An 11,584-nucleotide genomic window follows, 5' to 3' on the forward strand; every position below is an offset into this window, starting at 1 on the left:
AGACTCCTCTCCTGAACTCCATTCTTCTTAGCGGAAAGGCAGAGACGCCCACTGGATTCAAACAGCATGGAGCTTGCACGTCTGAATCTATTTCTAACCTGCTTTTACTTGATTCCTTCCAACTGGAGCTAGCTAGATACAAAGGTGGGAGTGGTTATATTCGGCGAGGGGGGCGAACCAGGGATTCGACCACATCAATCTGATTGAACATGGGGGGGGGCTGTCTTTTAATAACTTTCAAGAGGTTCACGCATACACACAAACCAGGGAGGAAAAGTTAAGCATCATGCAAAAAAGGAGGCATAAAACAAATGCACACAATTTAAGCCAGAATGTGGACATTTTTTCACAGCACAATCTATACCCATGGCCTACTCACGGGCAATCCCCACAGTGTTCCATGGAACTGACTCCCAGGTCAAAGCTGAACATCAAACAACTTTTCAAAGTCTGTGGTTTCAAGTTTAGCAAATCGCTTCAAGTCTACAGGCCTCCTTATAAATTCCAATATTTCCTTTCTGCATGTTTTCTTAAAAGATGGGGATTGATTTACATGGTCCCCCCCCCCCCAGAATGAATAATAATATTTTTAAACACAGGACAAAGTTGTTGACAAGTATCTCAAATCCCCTACTCACTGATACCTCTAGATTATTCTGGATGTTTAGGACATTTTAAATGGCAGCTCTATAGGGGGGGAAATGGGGTGAAGGAAGAAGAACCCTCTGGATCACAGTTCTTTTTAAACCCATTTTCCAATCTACACAAAGAAGGCATCTATTACAGGGAGTCCTTCCAATGTTGTACATTTTAACAATAAAGAAAGACGATGCTGTATATAGAAACACACACAAAAGGAATTCAGCTGCCAGCTATAGAAACAATCCTTCACAACAAACACAAACACAACACTTTTTAGCTCTGTACGGTATTTCCAAGACTTTTTTTTTTAATGGCTTGGCAATTTTGTTAAAATCGTGCATTTCACCTATTTCACACCCTTCCAGCGACCACTCGCTTGCATGCAAATTCCACTCCGATTAAGGAGACTAACTGCCAATTAATCTTATTTAGGATCGAGGTTAAAACAAGACACATAAAGATGGATGTTTAATTCATGGAGAGCAACTTTGTCAGAGGAAGTATACACGTACACAGAGAGAGAGAGATGTACGAGTCTCACGTATACACACATACATACATTCATACTCAGAAAGCTAGTTAAATTTACCTTTTGAAGTTCACTGAAGCAGTCGTCACTTCTCTTCAAGTTCAAGGTATCCAGACGGTGGTGATTTGAATCGTGAAACCCAATTGCAAAGTGGCACAGAATCCAGAAAGCAATGGTGTGGAGTTGTGTGCAGAAGGGACACACAGTCCTCTAAAATGGGGAGGGACCCTATACATTTCAGGATTCTTTCTTCCACATAGTAAAAGACCCCCAGGCACCTTAAAGGAGGGGGGGATGAGATTACTCCATAAAAGACACAGGCATCGCGAACCAAGAATCCAGCAACAAGCCAAATTTGGAAGACATTTTCCGAAGTTCTCTGCCTGGTTATTTTGTTTTGAGGCAGAGTGATCTAAAACCCGACAGAATGAATGAAAAAGTGGAAGGAAAAGAAGATCTGGAAAGAAAATGATTCTGCTGTGTTCTTTCCAAAACAATAAACTTTTAATGCTAAAGCAGTTATATAACCAAAAGCTGTACAGAGTTTTCTGAATTTTTTTTCTTTTGTTAGAAAACAACAAAAAAAATCTTTTTGTGGGTTTCTTTTTTCTTTTCTTTTCTTTTCTTTTTTTTCATAAATATGGTTCAGTTCCCGGCACTTGTCTCAATAATTAAATTACAAATGATAAATATGGCATCATGGATATGTATTTACAAAAAAGAAAAAAGAAAGTTACTACAAAAAGGCAACAGTTTATACTAAACTGCCAGGAGCCCAGGCCAGATTAATATCACATTTCCACCCACCCGCCCTCGTCCTTAAAAATATACTGAATGACACTCCTTCCCATTTCCCAAGCACACAAAATACATTCACAAATGTAATGTTTTTTAAGAGTGAAAGAAGAGGAACAGAGAGAGGAAAAGAGGGGTGGAGAGAAGGAAGTAAGGACGGAAGGACGGAAGGACGGAAGGACGGAAGGACGGAAGGAAGGAAGGAAGGAAGGAAGGAAGAAAGAAAGAACGAAAGAAAGAAAGAAAGAAAGAAAGAAAGAAAGAAAGAAAGAAAGAAAGAAAGAAAGAAAGAAAGAAAGAAAGAAAGAAAGAAAGAAAGAAAGAAAGAAACTTCAAGACAATACAGGACTTTGGCAAGTTTTAAGACTGTGGTTTTTTGTTTCTGTTTATCTTATTTTGAATACTTACAACTAAGGCCAAGGGGAAACGTCAGTTTGCTCATTTGATCTTTTTTTGAAAAAAAAATCCTGCTAGAGGAGAAGGTGGGAGAAGTAAAGACTATCCACCGAAGTCAACTAACAAAGCACAGAAATGAAAAACCAAACAGTGGGTGGTGAATTGGAAGAGGGAGTTTTTTAAAAAAAAATTATTGGAAATAATTTTGATCGGGGAATTTAAAAAAAAATCTAATCCTGAGAAAAACAGACATGATTAAATTCAGTGTCCAGCTCTTGGGGGAACGGATGGAATAACAACCCTTCCCATATACAAGCACCCCACTTTTTTTAAAAAAATTATAAACCAAAACTCCTCTTGCGATGTTTTGTCCTGTAAACTCCAGTCGTAGGCCAGGTGATACATTTGGTGTCCTTTTGAGGCCACTTGGGAGGTACTTTTGGCCCAGTCTGGGTCCAACCGGTTTGGGGGGGGGGAAGCGTGGGGCTTGTCCTCCTCAGTCAGACGTACCACTCGTTAAAGTTAGGGGGGAGTCCGGGGTTGTGACTGGGATTCGTCGTCTGAACCGTGGGGGGAGCTGCTTTGGCCAAGGAAGCGTCCTTGCTCGTGGCTGCAGAGATGGCTGGGGGGGTGGACGATTCGTAACCAGAGCTGGCTGCCGGGGAGGATTCTGACCCCTGGGTTTCATGAACCTGAAAAGAAAGAGGGAGAGAGAGAGAATCATACAAGACCCAGAGCGAAGAGGGCTGGTTGAACCTTTTGGGGATGCCGGGCAGATGAGTTTGCTGGAAGCAAAAAAAAAGTAAGGAGTCAATGAGCCTAAAACAGCCCCACGCTTAAGGTTATTTACCATTTATTCACTTATGCGTGTAGCTCTGTATTGATAACGTGTGTTTTTTTTTCAGAAGTCAGAAATGAAGAAACAGAAAATGAAGCCCAATTAAAGTCGGATGAATCTGGGGTCTCTCTTAATCTAGAATTGAAAACAACACATTTTCAAAGAAAAAAAAAAGATTATAATGCATCACATAGACACAGGTCTCGCTGAGATCAGAATAAATCTTACTCCAAGATTTACCACCACATGAAGGGTTTTTTTCAAAAAAATGTTTGTTCTGTGTCTATATTTGCATCCATGTGTCTCAAAAATGCCTTACTGCACGGACACAGGCTTTCTAAACTACCTTCTCCAAGCAGAATGGATTCATTCCCAGACTTAGCAAAAGGCAACAAGGATGAAAATTTATTTTAAAAGGAGGAACAAATTTGAACCAAGCAGCTGTAGTCTGAAACAAAGCCTCCTATTTGACCAGAATCATGTGGAAAATATTTGTTATGATTTCCTAAATGCATAGATGTCTCTTAAAGGACAGCTCTCCAAGGCAAAAAGTTACTTAAATGATCCAAGTGGAGCGATTTCATGCACAGAGCGTTCCATTTTCTAACTTCCAATTACAGGTGCCTACATGTAACGAGTCTGCACAAAAATGCATACATGTGTGCCTATGCAAAATGTGATGCACATTTAACAACACAGGCACACAAATAAATATTCATATATAACTATATAGAATTGTTTGGCAGTGTTTCACTAGCTACACATATTATTTGATGGCACACATACAGAGAATCATGTAACTATGTAAACTGATCTGTAAATGACTGTGCAAATGTGTCCAAAATTAATGAATACATGTATAACCCTGTAAATTGCTACAACTGTATAGAACACACACTGGTCTAAAGAGGCAGGAATATAGACTCATAAACGTGCTTGGAGAGAAACGTCCCCAGCAGAGCGTGGACAGATGGACAGAGCTCGCAAAAACTGAAAGAGGGAACGGAAAGAGAACTCTACGGCATCCTTCCTTACCTTCATGTGCTTCCTTAAGGAACTGGGGTGGGTGTAGGACTTGTCGCAAACTTTACAGATGTAGGGTTTGTCTGACGTGTGGACATGCATGTGCTTCTTTCTGTCACTGCTGTTTGCAAAGCGGCGGTCGCAGCCTTCAAATTCGCACTTAAAGGGCTTCTCACCTGCAAGTGGGAAAAAAAGAAAAGAAAATCAGAAATGGCTTTGAAGAAGGGACCCCCAGCTGCCACCCCTGAGGACCACTGAGAAGCATGTGAATTATTCTTCAGCTTCTCTTTCCCCCCCCCGCCCCCCCAGCAGTCCACAACAGGCTTTCTTTTCTGCCTGCAAGCCAACTTTCTTCCCAGTTTACAACTTGAGGTCTCTCTTCCCCCCCCTCTCACTCCCCCTCTTTCTCAACTTCCTTTTGATGCACCCAAATGTTTCTGCAATGAGCTAAAAGGCTGGGTAGGGCGATCCGGTCCCAAACGACGTGCGAATAAACAGGTAGAGGATCTTCAATGCTAGCTTTCAGCTCCATCAAAACTGGGCTGTTTATGGCTTTAAATGTATGGCTTTCGAATGCAAGGGTTAGAAAGAAAAGAGGGGGGACAGATATGAGCGATTTGGGCAGGGGGGGGTGGAAAGTGGGAGGGTGGGGGAGAAGGAACAATTAGGAAAAGAAAGAAACTCCCCTGAAGGTAAAATCTGGCCCTCGGAGGCAGTTGATTTGCTGTTTCCCTTAAGTTGTTTGTTACTTTTGCTAGAGAAACTGGCTTGAACGGGGAACAATTTAAAAAAATAAAGGGGGGTAGAATTAGGTAGAACAAAAAGTATCACAGATTTAATTAGAAGATGTGCCAATCAAGACATTAAAAGGGGAAGGAGAAAGAGAAAGGAGAGCGGAAGTAAGCGAAAATTAGGCGCTATTTGCATTTCTATAGTTTCCTCCGCAGAATGTCTACGGAAAGCTAAGTCTTTGGTGAAAAGCGACCCACACCCGTACAGGGAACCCAATGATTTTTGGGTGTTTTTTTTCCCCTATTAAGCCTAGGGGACAAGGAGGGGGAGGGCGGGGGGTAGGAGAGTTAACTGGATGGTGGGGTTTGTGGGGGAGGGGAGGCAGAGAATTGTGGGGGGGAGGGAAGCAGGCATCCGGGGATGCTCGGAGGAACTTTGGAACGAAATGGGGAACAGAATCAGACCCAGGCCAGCGCCACATCCCAGAAAAGGGAATACTTTGCTTCCCCCCCCCCTTTCAACTCGGCTTCTCAGGCGATATTGACATGCCTTCCTCCCCCACTGAAGCCCGCGGTAACTGACCAGCGCGGGGAAAATTAATTTCGAAAGGCAAACACGAAAGGCTCCGTTTCTTTCGGAGCATCCTGGGGTCTTCGTAGCTTTTTTTTTTAAACTCAGCCCGGATCCTTCAATCGCCATCGCACTCCAAACCACACACCACACACCCCTTCGCCTTCGTTTCCCATACACATAAACACACACACAGCAGAGAGATCTCCAGTTCCGACGACTTTTTCCTCTACTTTCCCCTTCTTTTTCCCGGTTGTCTCGACCCCACGTCGCTTTGAAACCGAAAGGGGGGCCAAAATAAAAAAAGATCTGAATCGTCCGAAAGGCTGTGATGTGTTGGCTGGGGTCCAGGGTAGAGAGGGTGGAAACTGGGGCGGTTGGGGTGTCCCCCCCCCCGCCCTCCCCGCTCCCCTGCCCTTACCTGTGTGCGTCCGTTTGTGGATCTTGAGGTTCTCGGAGCGGGCGAAGATCTTGCCACATCCCGGGAACGGGCAAGGAAACGGCTTCTCGCCCGTGTGGACTCGGATGTGGTTGACCAGCTTGTATTTCGCCTTGAAGGACTTCCCTTCGCGCGGACAGTCCTCCCAGTAGCAGATGTGGTTGTTCTGCTCGGGGCCTCCGACGTGCTCCATGGTGACGTGGGTCACCAGCTCGTGCATGGTGCTGAAAGTCCGCTCGCAGCTTTTCTTGGGCCGGCCGGCCGGCTGCGGCGGAGCCACCCCCGGCGGCGGCGGCGGCGGCGCGGCGGCGGCGGCGGCTGCGCTTTCGTCGATCCACTTGCAAGACAGCTCCTGCTTGATGGGCTGCCGCATGTAGCGGAAAAAGGCCCCGGCGCCGGGATGATGATGGTGGTGATGATGGTGGTGGTGGTGGGCCGCCGCGGCCGCCGCCGCCACGTTCACGCCCCCGACGTTCACATTCATGGGGTTGTAGTTGTGGAACTGGGGGGGCCCGCCGTAAGGATCCGCCCGGGGGCTGGAGACCCCCCGGTAAGTCTCGGGCCGGCCGAAAAGATCCCCCCGCAAGCCCAACGCCATCTGCCCGCTCTCCACGTGGCCGGCCGTCGGGGAAGGATGATTCGGATTCTGCTCGTGCAAGCCGGGGAAGAGCAGGTAGCCGGAGCTGTCGGGCATCCCCGGGGGCGGGTGCAAGCCCCCCGCCGCCGGGTTGCCGCCGAAGAGGCCGTGCTGGGCCGCCGCCGCGGAGCTCCCGGGCCCCCCGCCTCCCGGCGGCGAGTCTCCGAGCGCGGAGCCTCCGCGGTTGCGGAAGAGAAAGTCCCGCGTGGAGCTGAAGGCGGCGGCGGCCGCGGCCGCGGCGTAGGAGGAAGGCACCTGGCCCGGGTGAGGCGTCGGGGGGTGGGGGTGATGCGTGGCCGGGTGGGGATGATGGTGGTGCGGGTGGGGCGGGTGGGGCGGGTAGCCCGACGCCTGCGGGGTGAAGGCCGAGCCTTGCCCCGACGCCAGCTCGTGGGCCGACGGGCTGATCTTGAAGGACGAGTCCCCGAAGGGGTGGTTAAGGCCCATGGCGGCGGCGGCTGCGGCGGCGGCGGCGGCGGCCGCGGCGTCTCGGTTCGCCACGTCGTGCGGATGATGGCGGGGCGCTCCGAAGCCGCCGACTCCCAGCGCCGGGAACTGCGGCCCGCCGTCTAACAACATGGTCATGGCCCGCCTCGGGGGAGAGAGGAAGCCGAAGAGGAGGAGGAAGAGGAGGAGGAGGAGGCGAGAAGGGGGCCGAGGGAGAGGACCGGGCAGCGCAGACCCCCCACCGACGGCGATCTTCGCCCCCCGTCCCCTCCACGGCTCTCAAACGGCAGCCACCGCGACCGCCGCCGCCGCCACCTCCAGGCGAGCCACGGAGCGTTTCGTCCCCTTCCGTGCCCGTCTCAGCGCTGGCTCCCTCTCTCTCGGTCTCGGTCTCTTTCTCCCCCCCCTCCAGATCAGCCCCACACAATGGAGAGCCAGGCAGGAGGGCTCCCTCGCTGCCGCAGTCACACGCGCGCCGAACCTCTGTTGCCCCCACCCCCGCAGGAGGAAAGGGAAAAAGAAAGAGCTGTGAGTAAACGGGTGAGAGGGAGAGAGAGAGAGCGCGATGGGGGGAAAACAGAGACGGGGGGGTCAAAAAGAAACCCCCAAACATCAACAACAACAGCAGCAACCACCACCGACCCCCCTCCCAAACCCCTCCCCCTCTGGCCCTGGAGGGCCAAGGACCGAGGCGCCCCCGGTGCCCCCCACGCGCGCAAAGGGGCACGGGCACCGCACCCCCCGGGAATCCCCGCTGTCTCTGCCTTCTCCTGCCTGCCAGGAGGGCGCCCCTCCGCTCCCACTGAACGGCGTCCTTGCTCTGGCTCAAGTCAGCCGTTCCTCCCTTCCTAACACATATGGAGCGGGGAAGGGGCCAGAGAGGGGGGGGATTGATGATGGAAGGGGGGGTGAGAGAGAGAGAGAGAGAGATGGTTGGGGGGGGCGAAAGAGAGAGACAGAAAATGCCCAACTCCTGGAGGCAGCCTCTCCCCAAGCCAATGGGGAGCCGCCTGGCGAGCCGTCACCTGACCCCCAGCCCGCCTGCCCATTGGCCCCGAGCCGGGTGATTGACAGCGTTTCACATTGAATATGGCAGCTCACTTTAAGCCCCGCGCGCTGATTGGCCGGGATGGGTTTAGTGAGGCGCAGGTAAGGTTAAAGGGTGTCCGTCGATGGCCCCCCCCTTCCCAAAAAAATGTTTTTGTTTACGGGAGATGCGCAGTTGGGGACGGGGGGGCGGAGGAGAAATGGAGGGGGCTTTTACTTTGTTGGGGGGGGCAAGGACAGATTGGGGGGGGACTGTTACTTTCTTTGCCCAGAGGAGGGGGAATTGCGCCTTGAATTCCAATCCCCCCCCCCCCGGCCTGGTGTTTTAAACAGAAAACTTCCCCGGTCCTTTGATGCTACTCCTGCTCCCCACTCCAGATAGGACCGTCTCATTTCCCGTCCGAATGGCTTTCTTTTGCCTCTCCCTCTCGCTTTCTCTCTCTCTCTTTCCAGTTTGGAAAGAAAAGTCTCCCTCCGATTTCAGGATCAAAACGGGGTGCAAGAAAAACAGGGGTCTGGGGGGGGAGGCTCAGGGTTGCAAGAGAGGAGAAACTTAAAAGGCAAGGCGAGACCTCGGAGCGGCAGCCGATCGCGCCCCCTCCCCATCCCGCGGCTCTCCAGCGGGAGCTCTCGCCTCTTTTCGCCGGCCTTTTCCTTCTTCGGGAGAGCCCCCGCGAGAGGAACCCACCCACCCCCGTCACCGTGTTAATTTTTTTTCAAAAAAAAAAATAGGAAAGAAAAAAAAGTCGCGGGTTTCAAAAAGCGAGTAAAGGCGGGTTGTTGTTTTTTTTAAAAAGCAAATAAAATCAGAATTTTAAAAAAAGGAATAATAAAGAGGCAAGAACGCTGTCGGACTCGGAGAAATGTGATGCTCAACGTTTCTTAGGAACATGGATTCGAAGGGGGAGCGGTTCTTTTTTCCGTCCTCCGTCCTCCGGGCCCAAAATCTCCTAGTGACCACGAGTAAAACACCCACAAGAAGTGCGGTGTCGCCTCGTCCTCCCTCCGTCACCCCGCCTTTCCACGGGTTGTCTAATTTGAGCGCCGGGCGGGAGGGAGAGCAAGCCGGTGCCTATCCTGGCCTACTCAAGAGTAGGTCCACTGAGTTCGGAGGAGGGCATTCCTTCCAGGAAAGCGTGCGTAGGGTTGCAATCTTGCGCGCGATCTCCCTCCCTCCATCCCTCCTCTCTCTCTCTCTCTCTCTCTCTCTCTCTCTCTCTCTCTCTCTCTCTCTCTCTCTGTTCTTCTGGGGGCCGGTTTACCTGGTGCTCACCCCCCCGTTGAACTCGACCGGGCTTACTCTCGAGAAACGCCTTCCTCCTCGGGCAACGGAGCTCACGAAGTAACAAGGACTTCTTGGTAACTCCCAAGATTTCTCCGCAGTTCGAGGCCAAAAAGATCAAAGGCATTTGGGTCTTTAAAATAGTGAACATTCCTTTCACCCTTTAAAAAAAAAGATTCAAACGTTTAATGCGAGCGATAAATATCCTAAATTGTAATCCTGAGTCCCCCTTCTTTCTTTCTCTTTCTCTCTCTCTCGCCCCCTCTTCCCCCCCCCCCGCGTTGCCTATAAATCCACTCATTTTCTCGTTCTGGAAAGCATTTGCAAAGAACGATGCGGGGGGGAAAGAACCCGGTGTCGGAAAGAAAAGGACTCCGCCAGAAAGATGCCCAGCGATTGTAATATCTGGAGCTCGGCGGAGCCCCCGAAGGCTCGCTCCATTGAAGGCTTCTCACAGGATTTGCCGCCATGTCTCGGCAGGAAACATACCATCTGATCAGGTTCAGACGCGCGGGGAGGAAAAGAGGGCTTCAAACGGCGCTGTGTTTTAAAGAAAAGAAAAGAAATAGAAAAATACTGCCCCCCTTTTTTTTTCACGTCCTCCAGCCCACCCACCCCCCCCTCAGCCCCCAGGAAAAACAAAAGACGGCATGTTCTTTATTTTTAGGGTCTGGCCCAAAAGGAGAAAGAGAGGGACAGCAGAGTTAAGAGACACAGAGGGGAAAATTTTATGTATTTATATTTTTTTTTATAAAAATATAAAAAAAATTATTTTTATAAAATACATAATTTTATGTACTTATTTATATATGCTGTATACAGAGAGAGAGACATTATATACACACACATATGTATGATGTCTGTGTTTGTGTGTGTGTATACACACATACTGTATGAAAAAAGAATGAAAAATACCATGTGGCGCACACACACACACACACAGAGAGAGAGAGAGAGAGAGAGAGAGAGAGAGAGAGAGAGAGAGAAATACTGCGATATTTAGCTATATAGATATGTTCCATACCCCTCTCTCTCTCTATGTGGAACTGAGTTTCCGTATTTCCCATCCTCCCCGTTTTAGGCACACGCCCCTCCCTCCAAGATCATGGCCCTGGTTGCCACAAAGGTGAATCTTGAACTTCGAGTGCAGGGTTGTTTGCTGCCTTTTCTTCACCTCGCCTCTCCCCTCTGCTGGCACGGGGGGTGGGTGGGTCGGATGGTTGGTGGCCTTGCGGGGGGCGCTTATACCTCCCGTTGAGGGGGGATAGAGAGAGAGAGAGAAGTTTGGCATCTTCCCCAGGGCCACAGACCCGAAGGTCCACTTTGGAGGGTGGGGGGGACAGAGAGAGAGATTTGGGGAGGGCTGCGTTTCAGGAAGAGGCCTGGGTTACGTGGATGGTCCTTTTCCCCCCGAGGTGCCTCACTTGAGTGTCTGGAAGATTTCCTTGTTGCGAGGCGAGAAAACGGGAGGAGCAGCCCCTAAGGATGATGCCCTGGAAGGCCATGGGGGCCAGACGTAGGTTTCCTCCCTAGGGCGATAAAATGAGGGCTTGGGGCAAAATCAGTGAATGCCTTTGGGGTTTGCTCTAGGGAATTCACCTCTCCGGGGATTTTGGGGAGGGGGAGGCACTCAAAGGCCATGGGGTGGGGTGGGGGGAATGGCAAACCAAGACATGCCCAGACTTAGAACTTCAAGTCTTACTTCGCTGGACCCCTCCCCTTACTTTTTAATAAGTCTTTCTTTTTTTCTTTTTTCTTTTTTTCCTTTCTTTTTCTGTCTGTCTGTCTGTCCTCCCAGCCTGGGCTTCCCTCCAGCCACCTTTCTCTCTCTACCTGGGCCCTGGAGTCCACACCTCCTCAAGAGGACCAGATAACTAATTACCTCCAGCGCGTGTTCCGTTGTCTCTGTAACAAAACAACGCAGGAGGGGGAAAGAAAAGGGCGTAATTCAATTAGATCATCAGCGGAGCCTTGGGTGAAGGGGGCGCCCGTGAAGCCGCGGCTTGGGGCAAGCCGGGGTGACTGACCTTTGGTAGGGCGAAAAGGCCTCACGTACCGTCCTCTCCTCCATTGTCTCGGGGATGGAGCGCTCCGCAAGGGGAGAAACCACGTTTGCGGAGCCACCGTAGAGAACAACTCCCATCAACTCGAGGGTGCCTTTCCTTCTTTTCCCCCCTCCCGCCTTCTTCCATCCTTGGCCGAGGCAA

At 50.5% G+C, this 11,584-nt stretch overlaps 1 protein-coding gene and 1 long non-coding RNA gene across 2 annotated transcripts; one reads left to right on the plus strand and one right to left on the minus strand.

Moving 5' to 3' along the window:
• Positions 1-1,653: 1,653 nt before the first annotated feature.
• On the minus strand, positions 1,654-7,922 carry ZIC3 (Zic family zinc finger 3). Its single transcript, XM_072981154.2, has 3 exons — positions 5,947-7,922; positions 4,236-4,399; positions 1,654-3,054 (listed from the first exon to the last, which is right to left on the minus strand). Exons 1-3 carry the CDS (start codon positions 7,184-7,186, stop codon positions 2,863-2,865), a joined length of 1,596 nt encoding a protein of 531 aa, XP_072837255.2. The 5' UTR covers positions 7,187-7,922; the 3' UTR covers positions 1,654-2,862.
• Positions 7,923-8,129: 207 nt separating this feature from the next.
• LOC144584491 (uncharacterized) lies at positions 8,130-10,126 on the plus strand. Its single transcript, XR_013538767.1, has 2 exons — positions 8,130-8,197; positions 9,696-10,126. It is a non-coding gene; the product is annotated as an uncharacterized LOC144584491 (long non-coding RNA).
• The last annotated feature ends 1,458 nt before the right edge of the window (positions 10,127-11,584 follow it).

Source organism: Pogona vitticeps, chromosome 11 (assembly GCF_051106095.1).
Source record: "Pogona vitticeps strain Pit_001003342236 chromosome 11, PviZW2.1, whole genome shotgun sequence".
NCBI lineage: Eukaryota > Metazoa > Chordata > Lepidosauria > Squamata > Agamidae > Pogona > Pogona vitticeps.

Coding starts and splice junctions, on each gene's coding strand:
- ZIC3 (XM_072981154.2), bottom strand. CDS start 7,186: ATGACCATGTTGTTAGACGGCGGGCCGCAGTTCCCGGCGCTGGGAGTC. Junction 4,400..5,946: donor CCACAAACGGACGCACACAG/GTAAGGGCAGGG, acceptor TCCCACTTGCAG/GTGAGAAGCCCTTTAAGTGC. Junction 3,055..4,235: donor CCTTAAGGAAGCACATGAAG/GTAAGGAAGGAT, acceptor CTTTCTTTTCAG/GTTCATGAAACCCAGGGGTC.